At 43.8% G+C, this 16,160-nt stretch overlaps 1 protein-coding gene across 1 annotated transcript; it reads left to right on the top strand.

Moving 5' to 3' along the window:
- Positions 1-2,266: 2,266 nt before the first annotated feature.
- On the top strand, positions 2,267-12,589 carry slc34a2b (solute carrier family 34 member 2b). The gene is made up of 13 exons (XM_049010801.1): positions 2,267-2,310; positions 3,276-3,333; positions 3,435-3,569; positions 4,274-4,402; positions 4,842-4,985; positions 5,469-5,580; positions 5,664-5,859; positions 6,210-6,305; positions 6,837-6,957; positions 8,472-8,639; positions 9,768-9,884; positions 9,983-10,107; positions 11,172-12,589. The coding sequence occupies exons 2-13, from the start codon at positions 3,279-3,281 to the stop codon at positions 11,772-11,774; spliced, it is 2,001 nt and encodes a 666-aa protein (XP_048866758.1). The 5' UTR covers positions 2,267-2,310; positions 3,276-3,278; the 3' UTR covers positions 11,775-12,589.
- The last annotated feature ends 3,571 nt before the right edge of the window (positions 12,590-16,160 follow it).

Genomic DNA, 16,160 nt, shown 5'->3' with positions numbered 1-16,160 from the left:
GGGGGGGGAGGGGGCACTTGACAGGGGCCCTTTAATATGTAAAATTGGGCATGGGCCCAAGGTGATATTTTGTCAGGGCTCCCAAGATTTCTAGGTATGCCCCTGATTGGGGTACACTGTGGGCAGGATGCCGGTCAGCGGCAGGGCATATATACACACATGAAGCTGAGACAGGGAAAGACAAATCACAGCATAAATTCTTACAGTCCATGCAGAATGCAGCCATCGTTTTCTCTGTTTTTCAAAATGTAACGTTGTTTTTTTCCCTGAAGACAGGTGAGACTATTTGGGTTCCTATATTTTGACCTTTCTTTTACAAGCCAAACTCTTCAGTTTAAGCTGTCCGTGATTATTTCACTATTACCTAATTTCCAACCCTGCTTACACTACTTTTTTTTCTAAAATTAGCACACGTAAGTCATCAGATAGGTTGTATAGCTCAGATAAGAACTATACAATAATAACAGATAAGTTCAAAGATCTGATAGTAAAGGCAATTGCCACTTGCTGATGTAAGCAGGGAACCCGGGAAACCTTGGTTGTCCTCGTTCACACAGCATCTGTAAGCTTGTGTACAGGTCATGTGCAAACTGAGGGTGGTGACCAGTGCAGGAGGCATGAGTGGCATCCAAAGCGGTAGGAGAACATCTGGCTCCTGACAGACACTCATGTGACAATCTCTGCTCACCTCAAACTCCACGCCCAGAGGTGCCAAGTATCATAGTGGCTGGGGAAACGAATCACAGAGAAGCACATCGAAATCTTTGCCTTTTGTATTAACTGTACATAGTATTATTGCCCTGAATTGAATCTTTACACTGCTTCTCGTCTGGTTTTTATTTATTACATTTTTTTAAAGAAAGAAAAAACATACAAATAGTTTTCTAAGCCTTTCAAGTTCCTGCGGGAGGTGCGCCTGTCCCTCACACTAATTTATAAATATTAGTGATGCTGTACAGTACGATGAAACCACAAACGGTGTAAAGTGACTCAATGTCACATGAATTATTTAATCCTTCCAAATGCTCTGACGATATTCCCGTTTAACGTGCCAGTGTCATCTCTATCCCCGAAGACGAGACTGGCCAAAAAGCCCTAGATTACCATGAAAGTTCTATAAACGCACCCTAAGTTGAAACTGAGTGGGTGTGAAACGCTGCGGTCACTTTCGTGCTTATGTTAAAAGCGCTGCGTCCATCCATGTCCAGCAGAGGGCAGCCTCTGTAATCATAAACCGACCCGCCAATTCTTGACGAAGAAAAAACGAATACTTTCCTCCAGCATTTTTTTTGTGTGTGTGAGAAAGAGAGTTTGTTTTTTCCTCCACAAAACTTCCGTGCAGGAAATTATGACTACGTTTACAGCAAATTGGGCGTAGATTGGGGATTCTGGATGCCACTTTAGTATATTCATCAGACAGAAACTTAAAGTGTAATATCGTTTACACTAAACTTTCCATAGAAAAGCTAAAAATAAAGGGAAACATGTCAGTACTGTGAAAATTTAAAAAAACTGACCCCCGACTGTTCCTGGAAAGTAGTTGAGTAATCCTGCATGAAAATATTGTTTCTATATGTCAAAATATTGTCCAATCTAGTGTAAAGGACACATTACAAATGCGACTATAAAGCTGTAACATATTGTATTGTACATTATAATATGAAGTTAGTTCTGGTTCTGACAAGTAAAACACAATGAAATGTGACTGCATCAAATTCAAATCAAATAAAATCACGCTTATTGTCACGTCAGTTGTCACCAGAACACAGGTAGGCGTACAATACATGTGAGTGAAATCCTAGTGTGCAAAGCCTCTGCAAAGCTTTAGTGTGACACGAATTAACACGCAACAGAAAAACTGTTCACAGAACATCTTCAAAAACGATCAAAGTGCAGAATGACGAAAACTGTACTTTTATTTGTAAACTACATAGACTTTAACCATAAACGGCTAAATTTGGCAAGTGTTAAACATTTTCAAAAATATTCAAGATCAGAGTACAAATAAAACAGAACATTTATTGTTACATTGTTATTGTTGTATATTTCTATGTCGTAGGTAGATCTACATATATTTTTTTCAACGTGATAAATCTCGTAGGCCTATAAAATCATTTAATCAAAAATCATTATTTCGTCGGGTAATATCATCTTAATATGCGACAAACTTAAGTAAACTTCCGCAGCAACCGTGCGCGCTGGGCTCCACCTGCCAGACCATAAAAGGCTGAATGAGGCAGTACTCTCAGGTATACATGCTATTCCATGCAGAGTTACCTGTCACCCTGATCCCAAACCTTCACCTTGCCAGTGAGTATGGTTTCAATTTCAGCCTGTAGATATTTATATCCAAGCGGTATTTAATTGAACAAGCCGATATTTTACCACTGTGTAAACTTTGAGTTACTTTTAATCCTAAAAAATAGGATTATTACACTCTGTCAAAAGGATTAACGTGTGAGTACCTACTTAGGATGCCTAGCCAGGTACCAAGTTATCATACATAATTTAAGATTTCATGAAGAGCGTGTTTTCCAAATACTGTGCAGTGAGGAGGCAGGATTGATCTCGTAATTATTTTGAATAGAGGAAATGCGGCAAATTGCATAATTGATAAGTGATGTTGCGTAAAACGTGGTAATGAGACTTAATATTAGGAAACATTTTGTACACCATGTAGGTTAGAATTGAGACAAGTGGTTAAGGAACAAGTACATGTAGGCCTATTTTAATAATCTATAGGGATGATGCGTTTTCTCTTCCATTACCCGTGATTTGCCGTATTTTCTGCATCACCAAGTTGCCGAAGCGCAACATCACGATGATAACGGAGACGGCGAATTTTCTCATGACTTTATATAGCCTATCATCCTTTTCCGAGGTGACTTGCATTTTTTTAATGCGATGTGTAGGAGGGAGCTAAACTATATATTTTAAGGAACTATATGGTCTTTCTCACTGAAGCAAGCACCAGTCAAGACTGCCGGTAGTTTTCCCGAGAAGAGTATAGTGTGTCAATCGTCCTTAACGATCAGGTGTGAAATGGCCCGCGTGGTTTTATTAGTTTTATTACTTTGGGATCGCTGTATTGCTTATCATGCTTGAAATTTTGAGTGACAAAATCTACCGAAATCATGATTTATTGATTAGTTATGTGTAGGCAATTTCTCCATTACCACACCGTTCTCTAAAAATTGCCGTTTTTAACGCTAGATTTTTCTGCAGGAATATTCCAGCACGTAGCCTGTAGTGATGTCTCTGTGTTCCTTTCTCAGATCATGCCCCCCCGGCCGGAAATCGGGAACGGCTCGGCTGTCCCCACCGTAAGCACCGGTAGGGCTCGCTCTCTCTGCTTCAATAACCATGGCATGCGGGTCTAGTGTTACCGTATATCTTTCACGAATGTCTCCCCGACCCCCTCACCTCACCTGCAGACAAGAGCAGCGCACAGGAGAAGGGCTCTGCTATCCTGCCCGCCACCTCCACTCTGGCTCTTATGGAGGAGGACCTGCAGGAGGCTGATCCGTGGGATCTTCCCGAGCTTCAGGACACTGGGGTGAAGTGGTCAGGTGAGCAGACTGACCACCATGACACCTTCATGCCGCGTCACACTCTCACACTGCACATGCACATGTGCACCCACTTACTAATAAGTTTCACTCCCATAATGGGCTCTGTTGAGGTGACTTAACGACAATCAACAGTTAGCCTAATGGGTGGGTCTGTGGTGCAGTGGTTAGCAGCATTGCCTCACACCTCTGGGCCCAGGGTTCGAGTGACTGCCAGCTTGTATGTTCTCCGTGTGTCATTATGGGGTCCCCCCCCACACAGTCCAAAAACACGCTGAAGGGTAATTACAGTTACCAAATTGCCCCTAGGTGTCAGTGTGCCCTGTGATGGGTTGGCTCCATCGTGGGTTGTTTCCTGCTTTGTGCCTGTAGCCTCCAGGATAAGCTTTGGAACTGGAAATGGATTGATGGATAAAGGTCTAAACTGGTTTTCCAGTTAATAACATGAAATACTATAATAATTAGGTAACATAAATAAAGCCCTTTCAGTACTAGGGCTAAAGTCTGGCTCTGCGCTTTCAAAACTGTCAGCTCTGGAATAAAATCACAACTAATCCTGAATTACTAACAAATAATAACAAAAACACCATTAATGGTGATGTGACCTGCCCACATCCCTTCTCCTCCTGCACATCCCAGAAGGAGGCCTTTCTAGCACCACTGGTGAGGTCCCTTGTCTCTCTCATCTTTGTGCCTGAATGCAGAGCTGGACTGCAAGGGCAAGGTGCTGCGCGTGCTGACGGCCATCGCCAAGCTGGTAGTGCTGCTGGGCCTGCTCTACATCTTCGTCTGCTCGCTGGACGTGCTGAGCTCCGCCTTCCAGCTGGTGGGAGGTGATCACCTTAAGTTCGCCACCATTCGCAATGTCCTCAGACAACTGTCTTTCTAAACGCTGTGGCTACTGGTTTTCCGTGAAATCTATTTGCGGGAGAAATTAAGAAAATATGGATTTAGTCATTCCATGGATTGCCGTTTCAAATTATTCCAAGCTGTTGGTCAAGACACTCGGAGTTTGCAGACATCGTGAACAGATGATGTCCAAATTTGCTTTAGATGTGTGAAATTTAGGATGACAAGGTTGATGACTCTATTTTAGACTGAGAAAAACACGTGTATTGCTCAGTCGATAGCTCATCATAGTCAGATGACAAAATGTCCCAGAAAGCATTGTGTTGTTACTCATTAACACCTTCTGTGGCTTTCTGAGTCATTTCAGCTGACTGTACTGGTCATCAACAGAATGGATTGTGAAGGTCCTGTGATGCTTCACAGGTAAGGCAGCGGGAGATATCTTCAAAGACAACACGGTCCTGGCCAACCCCTTGGCTGGTCTGGTAATCGGGGTCATGGTGACTGTGCTGGTCCAGAGCTCCAGCACGTCCTCATCCATCGTCGTCAGCATGGTCTCCTCTGGCTGTGAGTGCTCTCTCTCACAAACACAACGCACAACACAATATAATCTAACTCGATGAATCTCAGAAAAGCTATGAGGCTTCTCTTATGATGCATTAGAGCACTGAAAAGATCTTTGTGTTTGTACTTGTTGTAGATGCTCTACCTGCTGTATAAAAATTAATGTAGAGGTTTATACCGTTGATGATGCTGCCTGCTAGATAAAAACTAATATTAATGTATATGTGTATCCCAATGACACTAGTCCTTCCTGCTGTATAAAAACTAAACCATTGATAGAGGTCCTGCCTGTTAGATGAAGACCTAAAATTTATGTATATGTCTGGACTAGTGCTAGTGGCTTTGACTGCTTCATAATGAGGTACGTGCCACTGGTATATTTGCAGGATACCTATTGCTTTTGTACTGATTATTGCATTTAGTATAGCAACCAGTTATTCTGGTTGGTAGGTAAAATGCTAACTCCAGTGTCCTTTTATGTACCAGTGCTGTCGGTACAGTCGGCTGTGCCCATCATCATGGGAGTCAACATCGGGACGTCCATCACCAACACAATCGTGGCGGTGATGCAGGCCGGGAACCGAAATGAGTTCAGGAGGTGTGATCCGAGTCACTGTGATGTACATTGTAGAATTTGACTCTAATGGACAAGATCTAAGGATGCCCGCTAACCCACTGTAGGGCGTTTGGTGGAGCCACCGTCCATGACTTCTTCAACTGGCTGTCGGTGCTGGTTCTGCTTCCCCTGGAGGTGGCCTCGGGGTTCCTGTTCAAACTCACCAAGCTCATCATCGACTCCTTCCACATCCAGAGCGGTGAAAACTCCCCGGACCTCCTCAACGTCATCACTGACCCCCTCACCGACTCCATCATCCAGGTGGGGGCGTCCGCCTCTGATATCTTTGCAGTGCTGCAAACTGCACATGCTACATTTTTAAGATCGCCCAGTTAAATGGCTGGAGAAACATTGTAGAAGATCCCGTTAGCATTGACTACTCCCAAGGAATGAAGCCATATAAAATCGACAACCAATCATGTTCTTCATATTTTATTTATCTTATGAAACCTGTTGAGCTTACTGGCTCTAAATGAGTCATTCAGTGAAACCCCAAGTTTAGCATCTGAGCTGCCCATTGACAGTCTGGCTCCCAGAAGCACCTGATGTTTATGCTTTTGCGCACAAGTTACTTTGGCATTCATCTGATGTTTCTGGGGCCTACCTCACAGCTGGACAAATCTGTGATCAGCGACATTGCCACGGGTAACCCGGCTGCAAGGAACAAGAGCCTCGTCAAATCCTGGTGCAAAACAGAGATCAATACAGTAAGAACCTGACCAATGACTGCAGTCTGGTAAGCTGCTATAGGTTCCCACCTTATAAACCAACCAATGACTGTGGGCGTGAGTAAAGTTTTGCCACGCCCCTCCTGCCAGCAAGGCTCCAGTACAAAGCAGAATGCGCAGAGCAATTATACAGCTTCTGGGTCATTAAGTTCAAGTAGGCATTTAAAACAAGTGAAATAACTGAAGGTGTTGTATAAGAGAGACACTGAGTCTGCTGGTAGTTAATGTGTAATTGTGCTTCAGGCTTTGAAAGTGGCGGGATGCATTTACGTTTTTACTGTTTTATTAATGCGGTAAACCATAAGGATCAATAAAACGGGATTTTTCTGCTGGGACAGGCAGAGCTCAAATGTGACCTTTTCAATGCACAGCTGTGATAAATTGCTGCTGAGATCACAGTCTTTGTCGAATTCCATTACAAGTTTGATAAATAGCAGTGTTTGGCCGTAGTAAGGATTAGAGGAATGATTGACCATGGGGGATTTGTGGTTGGTGTCCTTGACATTTCAGACCCTTAGCAACATGACAGTTCCTGGCCCTGAAAACTGCACTTCCGTGGTGTTCTGCTGGTGGGACGACAACGAGACATGGACCCTGATGAACGTGTCTGAGACGATCTACCTGGAAAGATGTATGTGTCCTTTTCAGAACCTCAAATGTTCTCTCCAGCTCAACACCTCCAGCCCTCAGGATCTCAAGGTCCATATGCTCGTAATATGCATTGGGATGGAGTGCTGAAGAGTTAAGACAAGATTTAGCTTCAGCCTGGATGTACCTGGATAATTTTGCCCACAAAGCAAATTCATTCGTTTAGCAATATCCTCTTTTCAGTGGAAAATAAATTAATATTGATTAAAAGTTTGATTTGTTAGGAAGAGGAGGCTGTCAAAGCCACACCCCACATCTATGATGTAATTTTATAGCCATAACTGTCCTCTTTAAGGATCTTAATGGAGTTCCATATATAGAATGGCTGATATTAATAAAAAGATAATGAATTGCTAGATGTCAGGAGAATACACTTGAGAATATTCCACATTAATATGTTGGTTGATATCATTTGATATGTAACAGGCTTGTGTTTTAGGAACATCAGATGCTTGGCCTTTATGCCAGAGGTTAAGCAGTCCTAATGCTTGTTGCTTAGTCGCTGAGCGCTGTGCAGTCTCAGTTCTTGTTGTGGGAGGGGTGCGGGGCGTAGCAGCCCCACCAGCTGTGACTGCAGAGAGGCCTAGACCGTGTGCCTTAAGTGGCCACAGGTAACCCGAAGCCAGGGATTTACCTGCAAATCCGGAGCACAATCCGAGGGCAGACTCAGGGCCTTCAATGGCAGGAACAATGCTAGTCATTCACATCCCATGATGACTAATAAAGAAGCTCACCCCCCCTAACCTCTCTACCTGCTCAAGGGCCCCATTCTTCCTAGCCCCCGCCGATCGCTCGAGGGCCAAGCATGGAAGCCTTCACCTCCTCCTCAAGAACCCCAACCCCCACCCGGGCTTGACAAAGTGCTGCTCGCTGTCACCAGACACAGCCGAGTGCGGCTGTAATCTTAAGGGGAAAGCCGGTCCCTGCCGGCTTAAGGGGGTCTTAAATCTCAGCCACTGGCCTTGCGATTTCTTCTCAGGCAGTCCAACAACGGCATGTAGTTCCTATAGAAACAATGCACAAGGGTCACTGTTTAGCTAAGTGCCATGTTCTTCACAAAATACATATACGAAATATGTTAACATTCTACAAATGAGCTTGTTCATTGTCCCAGAATGGTATCATAGGAACACTGCAGCCCCAATCCTCCAGGTTTATGAGTTTTGATACCCCCCCCCCTTCCCCAGCTGTGTGTCTGTTTGTGCGTAACGTCATATGTTCTCTCTGTTTGTGGGAGATTCCTCAGGATACCTCATTTAAGAATCTGCCATTTGGCTAATCTTATAACATGGGGGGGCATATGATGCACCTTGCCCCCTGTCTTGCTCCCTGTGTTTCCTGGGGTGGGTCCCAGGCTGACTGCACCCTCTAATAGACAACCAGAATGGAAAATGCATGACAGAGAAACATGCCTTCCTGTGTTGGGTGCTAATAATTGCTCATTGAACAATTATTACCTGGGAGGTGATCATGTGACCGCCTTGACTCCTCCCCCAGGCAAGCATATTTTTGCCAACACCACCTTGCCGGACCTGGCTGTGGGCCTCATCCTCCTCGCCCTGTCGCTCCTCTTTCTCTGCACGTGCCTCATCCTCATCGTCAAGTTGCTCAACTCTATGCTGAAGGGCCAGGTGGCCATGGTCATCAAGAAGATCCTCAACACAGGTGCGTGGGAGCTCCTTCTGGTATACGGGGACGAGGGATGTATGTTATCACGAGGTCACCGTGATCCAGTCGATGAGTCATCTTTTATTAGCACCGGCAGATATAATGGTTGAATATTAGTACAGGAAGATTGATCTTTAAGACGTTTGTGTTGATACTGGGACATGTGCATAGGTGGTGTGGTTTAATCATTAGCTCTGACTTTCTCCTGCTACCTGGACAGAGATTTGCAGATAAACATACAGAACTATATGGTATCTATCACACTTATCATACGCATTTTAACATTTAGCCGTGACCAAGGGCATGTAGCACAAATCCCCACCCCCTGAGATTCTGTCCTCAGGAGGTAAAATGGCTGTGATCAGGCCGGATTTGTACAAAATGTGAGCGTGTGATTGGCCTCTAATGCGATTGGCCTCTGATGTGATTGGCCTCTGATGCGATTGGCCTCTGATGGACCCGCATGCTGCCCATAAAGATACACTATAGGTTCACCATCACCGATGCACAACTTCACATGAACTCCGCCGTGCACCGGCACTGTCATTTTATTACCGGTATTTCCATTGCTTGGGCCCATTATTTACAATTACTATCTTTATTTATTAGTCATTCCTACCGTGTATTTAACTGCTCCCATTATTGTCTACATTCTAAACATTCCAACACTGAGAATGTTTGCATTGCATATTAATTTTGATGTACCTTGATTATTTTTTTTATTTTGCACTTGTCCTGTCTGTCTCACTTGTCCTGTCTGTCTCACTTGTCCTGTCTAGCACTTTATGTCCTGGGGAATATTATTTCTTGCCACTGTATGTAGTGTACAGCATATGGTTAGTGTGACAATAGACCTGCTTGACTTGACTTGACTCTGTACTGGACAAGTGGTGATGGATGGATGGATGGATGGATGGATGTATGGATGGATGGAAGGATGGATGGATGCACCGATATTTATTTATTTATTATTCACTCATTCATACTACTTATGTGCAACTCTGTAGCTTCAATTATTGCCTAAATTCTAGTCATTCCATCACTGTATGTGACGTATGCATGCATGGATGGATGGATGGATGGATGGAATTGACTAGGATGGCTCTCCTTGTCTCTTACACACAGACTTCCCGTTCCCATTCGCCTGGGTGACAGGCTACCTCGCCATCATGGTTGGTGCAGGAATGACTTTTGTGGTGCAAAGCAGCTCGGTTTTTACCTCCGCCATCACCCCCCTGGTTGGTGAGTCAGCCCCGGGCCGCGGGTGCAGGGAACGGACGCCACCCGGTTTCCAGACGAGTTCACTGACGGACGTTGTGCCTCTTTCCCGCCACAAATAGGAATTGGTGTCATTAGCATCGAGAGAGCGTATCCATTGACCCTCGGCTCCAACATCGGCACGACAACCACAGCCATATTAGCTGCTATGGCCAGTCCCGCCGAGACGCTTGGAAACTCCTTGCAGGTCGGTAACCCCAGCAATGCAGTGAGGGGCTAGAATTTTCGACCTCCATTGATACATAATGATTTGAGAATTCAACTTATTCAGCAGCCAGTTATAACATCTGATGCTGGTTCACATGTACAGTAGCTGTCTAACTATTGAACCAGTGTTAAAATAGTTTTTATTTATTTAATATTCAAGTTTCATTTGCAGTCCAGTTTAGTTTTACTTGGTGTTCAATAGGGTTTTGTTAGTTGTTATTTGTTTATTTATTTTTTTATTTGGTTTTGATTGGTATCAGTTTGGTATATTAGATATATTTTCTTAGTTTTTATAAATTTTAGTTTTAGTTTAAGTATAGTAGTTTTACTATTAGGCATAGACAGATAGTTGTAGAGCTATTTTATGTGTTTGGTCTTTAATGAGTCCTACGCAAATACACAGTGAACAGCAATACAGTAGTTATGTTCTTAGCTCTTCAGAATGGGCAAAACATGTTCCAGGTATTATTAATGGTAATTAGGGAGATAAACAGATCGTTACTTTTGCTATATACAGCGTGGCCCCGCTTATCAGTTTTGTTTGTTACGATGCTGGGCTCCGTTTATGTGGGCCTGTTACAACGCATTTTTTAATCATGCTGCATTAAGTAATAACTCGACAGAATGTAACAAATTGAATGATGATAATAATAACGATGATAATAATGGTAGGATAATGTTGCAATATAAAATTATAATATAGTCTGTGAATTTGTAACATTTTGTTTAGTTACATGGTGTGTGACAATGCATCATGTAATAACATGGTATTACCTGATGAAAATTAGTATTTTGTTGCGTTATTACATAACGCGGCATTATTACATGATGCTTTGTAACTGTGCCACCCTGTAGTATTTAAAAATGGTAACAAAACGTATTTCACATTCGTTTGTATTTTGTTTCAGTTTTGCGAGCAATTTTTACAGTTTTTGTTTAGTCATTTTTTTTGTTTTATTTTTGCATCTCATTTCAGTTGACGAAAATGTTTTTGCTTTCATTAACGATAATAATCTTGGGCTCAACACATGCTTCCATCCTTAGGTTGCATTCTGCCACTTCTTCTTTAACATCGCTGGCATCTTACTATGGTATCCCATTCCGTTCATGCGCATCCCCATCCGCCTGGCCAAAGCCCTCGGCAACCGTACTGCCAAGTACCGCTGGTTTGCCGCCTTCTACCTCATCCTGTGCTTCCTGGTCCTGCCACTGGGCATCTTCGGCCTGTCCGTGGCCGGCTGGCAGGCACTGGTGGGCGTGGGGGTGCCCATAGTGGTGGTCGCCATCTTCGTCATCGTCGTGAACCTGCTCCAGGACCACAAGCCCCGGGTTCTGCCGCCCGTGCTGCGCAGCTGGGAATTCCTGCCATATTGGATGCACTCCATGGCTCCCTGGGACCGCATCGTAACCGCGGCAACATCCTTCTGCGCTGCCCGCTGCTGCTGTTGCTGCCAATGTTGCAGCAGTACTGCAGGCGACCAGCAGGGGGCGAAGAGCGGTGATGGTATCCTGAATGAAAGGGAAAAAATTGAAGTGTTCCACAGCATGATGGAGATCCACAATAACCCAGCGCTGTCCTGGGAGGGTGAGCCAGAATCTGACCAGAGGAATTGCCCCAGAACTGATCAGCAAAGCACACATTTATAATGATTTGTGTGTTCAGCCTTGAAGTTGGGCTCTAATATTGTACCTCTTTGGAGCCAGCATTGCTGGATGTGCCAAATGTGCTCTGCATCGATTCTTCCTCTGTCAATCGTATTATTAATTGCTGTGGTGGCACAGAAGTGGCTGTGAGGCGAGAGACATATGCAGGAAAACAGAAATAGAAACCACAGCGGCTGCCTGACAGAACAGGACGGTACCTGACTTGTCATAATAAGCTTATACAGCAATTCGATGTTTTATATGTGCATGAAATATATGAAACATTTAAAATATTTAATGAGAAAGTCATGATTTTCTTTCTACTTCTGATATATTTTTTTATTATATATATGCAGCCTATTTAACTTTCTTACAATTTCTTACCTTTCTCCTTTTACTGGGAAAATCTATTTAAATATGTATATTTATGAATTTTGTAACTGAGAAAATTGTAATATGACTGTAAGGAGTGGCTGTTGAATAAGACTCAACATGTTTCCCCCTGTTTTAATGATGTACATAATGATGGTAAACAATTCAAGAAGAGTATGTCTATTACAGGAAGCGGGTCGCATAGCTGCAAATAGCACATCACCAGCAGGAACATGTGAAACCATGAAAGTGGCATCTCTCAAAGGCAAAGTCACGGCAAAGATTAAATCGGCATGGGGAGCCTTGAAAAAAGTCATTAAAAACCACAAACGTAACCACAATATTAATGTTAATACCCCTCTAAACAAAGAGGTGTACAGCTGAAGCGGCCAAGTAATTTTTATTGCACGTTTTTACTGTGTAAATAAAGAACTAATTTAAATTTATTGCCTGTGTTTGAGGAGTGTAATAGGCAACCATGTCACCTTTGCAAACTGCAGGATTTGCCGTCTTTATTGCAGCACATGACAACTTATTAGTCAGGTAGGAAGAGATCAAGGCACAGAAAGGTATCTGAAGCAAGCCTGAACTGAAGTCTGGCAGCTGGTCTTGGGAATGATGAGGAGATGATGTTTTCTGTAAGGAAGGCAGTGATATGTCTCATATCCAATGGGTGTGGTCTGCTAAACCTCAAAAAAGTTAATAAGATAATGTTTTCTGTGAGGAAGGCAGTGATAGGTCTCATATCCAGTGGGTGTGGTCTGCTAAACCTCAAAAAAGTTAATAAGATAATGTTTTCTGTAAGGAAGGCAGTGATATGTCTCATATCCAATGGGCGTGGTCTGATAAACCTCAAAAAAGCTAATAAGATAATGTTTTCTGTAAGGAAGGCAGTGATATGTCTCATATCCAATGGGCGTGGTCTGATAAACCTCAAAAAAGCAAATAAGATAATGTTTTTTGTAAGGAAGGCAGTGATATATCTCATATCCAATGGGCGTGGTCTGATAAACCTCAAAAAAGCTAATAAGATAATGTTTTCTGTAAGGAAGGCAGTGATAGGTCTCATATCCAGTGGGTGTGGTCTGCTAAACCTCAAAAAAGTTAATAAGATAATGTTTTCTGTGAGGAAGGCAGTGATAGGTCTCATATCCAGTGGGTGTGGTCTGCTAAACCTCAAAAAAGCTAATAAGATAATGTTTTCTGTAAGGAAGGCAGTGATATATCTCATATCCAATGGGTGTGGTCTGCTAAACCTCAAAAAAGCTAATAAGATAATGTTTTTTGTAAGGAAGGCAGTGATATGTCTCATATCCAATGGGTGTGGTCTGATAAACCTCAAAAAAGCTAATAAGATAATGCTTTTTGTAAGGAAGGTACACTATTGCAATAAAAGTATTGAGAAACCTGGCCATTATACCTACGGGAACTTTTATGACATTCCATTCTAAACCCATACGTATCAATATGGAGTTAGTCCCCCCTTTGCAGCTATAACAGCTGCCACTCTTCTGTGAAGGTTTTCCATAACAATTTGGAGAGTGTCTATGAGAATTTTTGCACATTCATCCAGAACAGCATTCGTGAGGTCAGGCACTGATGTTGGACATGTAGGCCTAGCTCGCAATCTCTGTTCAAGTTCATCCCAAATTAGTTCAATGGGGTTGAGGTCAGGGCTCTGTGCAGGACAGTCAAGTTCTTCCACGCTAAACTCATTCAACAATGTCTTTATGGACCTTGCTTTGTGCACTGGGGCACAGTCTTGTTGGAACAGAAAAGGGCCTTCCCCAAACTGTTCCCACAAAGTTGGAAGCTTCAAATTGTCTTGGTTTGCTGAAACATTAAATCTTCCCATCACTGGAACTAAGGGGCCTAGTCCAACCCCTGAAAAACAACCTCATAACATTATCCTTCCTCCACCAAACTTTACAGTTGGCACAATGCAGTCAGGCAGGTCATGTTCTCCTGGCATCCGTCAAACCCAGACTCATCCATCAGACAGCCAGACAGAGAAGCGGATTCGTTACACCACAGAACACATTTCCACTGCTTCAAAGTCCAGTGGCAGTGTGCTTTACACCACTGCATCTGACGCTTGGCATCATGTTTGGTGATGTGAGGCTTGCATGCAGCTGCTTGGCTATGGACGCCCATTCCATGGAGCACTTAGCCAGACAGACTTTGTGCAGGGGTTAATGCCAGAGCGTTGGTGGCTTTTACACGCTGTGCACCGCGGCACTCAGTTACCCGGCTCTCTTAATTTACGTAGCCTGCCACTTCGTGGCTGAGTTTCTGTCATTCCTAAGTGCTTCTACTTTGCAACAATACAACTTACAGTTGACTGTGGAATAGCTAACAAGGAGGAAATTTCACAAACGGACTTATTGCAAAAGTGGTATCCTCTGACAGTACCAAGTTTGAATTCATTTTTTTTTTCTCAGAACAACCCATTTTTTTCCACAAATGTTTGATTGCATAGCTAGGGGTTTGGTTTCATACACCTGTAGCAATGGGTCTGAATGAAACACCTGAATTCTATGATTAAGAGGTGTGTCCCAGTACTTTTTTCGTCCATTTATTGTAGTTATAGGTCAATTATACACTATATTTCCAAAGTTATTGGGACATCCCTCCAAATCATTGAATTCAGGTGTTACAATCATTTCCACAGCCACAGGTGTATAAAACCAAGGACCTAGGCATGCAGACTGCTTCTGCAAATATTGGTGAAATAATGGGTCACTCTCAGCATCTCAGTGAATTCAAGTATGGTATCGTGATAGGATGCCACCTGCGCAATAAGTCCATTCTTGAAATTTCCATCCATCCATCCATTTTCCAAACCGCTTGTCCTACTGGGTCGCGGGGTGTCCGGAGCCTATCCTGGAAGCAATGGGCACGAGGCAGGGAACAACCCAGGATGGGGGGCCAGCCCATCGCAGGGCACACTCACACACCATTCACTCACACATGCACTCCTACGGGCAATTTAGCAACTCCAATTAACCTCAGCATGTTTTTGGACTGTGGGGGGAAACCGGAGTACCTGGAGGAAACCCCACGACGACATGGGGAGAACATGCAAACTCCACACACATGTAACCCAGGCAGAGACTCGAAGCCGGGTCCCAGAGGTGTGAGGCAACAGTGCTAACCACTGCACCACCATGCCGCCCCCATGAAATTTCCTCGCTACTAAATATTCCGCGGTCAACTGTTAGTGGCATAATAACAAAGTGGAAGCAATTGGGAACAACAGCAACTCAGCCACAAAGGGGTAGGTCATGTAAAATCACAGAGTGGGGACAACGCATGCTGAGGTGCACAGTGTGCAGAAGTCACCAAATGGCCGCAGAGTCAATAGCTAAAGACCTCTAAACTTCATGTGGCCTTCAGATTAGTTAAAGAACAGTGAGTAGAGAACTTCATGGAACAGGTTTCCATGGCCGAGCAGCTGCATCCAAGCCTTACATCACCAAGTGCTATGCAGTTGGATGCAGTGGTGTAAAGCATACTGTCACTGGACCCTAGAGCAGTGGAGACGTGTTCTCTGGAGTGACGAATCACGCTTCCCTGTCTGGCAATCCGATGGAAGAGTCTGGGTTTGGCGGTTGCCAGGAGAATGATACAGTATTTGACTGACTGCATTGTAACAAGTGTAAAGTTTGATGGAGGGGGGGATTATGGTGTTGGGGTTGTTTTTCCGGGGTTGGACTTGGCCCCTTGGTTCCAGTGAAAGGAACTCTTAATGCTGCAGCATTCAAAGCCATTTTTGACAATTTCATGCTCCCAACTTTGTGGGAACAGTTTGGGGATGGTCCCTTCCTGTTCCAACATTAATGTGCACCAGTGCACAAAGCAAGGTCCATAAGGACATGGATGAGCGAGTCTGGTGTGGAGGAACTTGACTGACCTGCATAGAGCCCTGACCTCAACCCAACAGAACACCTTTGGGATAAATTAGAGCGAAGACTGTGAGCCAGGCCTTCTCATCCAACATCAGTGCCTGACCTCACA

This window comes from Brienomyrus brachyistius, chromosome 4 (assembly GCF_023856365.1).
Source record: "Brienomyrus brachyistius isolate T26 chromosome 4, BBRACH_0.4, whole genome shotgun sequence".
Taxonomy (NCBI): domain Eukaryota; kingdom Metazoa; phylum Chordata; class Actinopteri; order Osteoglossiformes; family Mormyridae; genus Brienomyrus; species Brienomyrus brachyistius.
This window is presented reverse-complemented; position numbering and strand designations above follow the sequence as displayed.

Bases quoted from the DNA above. Each gene is read 5' to 3' on its own strand.
- slc34a2b (XM_049010801.1), top strand. From the start codon at position 3,279: ATGCCCCCCCGGCCGGAAATCGGGAACGGCTCGGCTGTCCCCACCGTA. The intron at 3,334-3,434 runs GTAGGGCTCGCT...CCTCACCTGCAG, and splicing joins TGTCCCCACCGTAAGCACCG to ACAAGAGCAGCGCACAGGAG. The intron at 8,640-9,767 runs GTGCGTGGGAGC...TCTTACACACAG, and splicing joins CAAGAAGATCCTCAACACAG to ACTTCCCGTTCCCATTCGCC.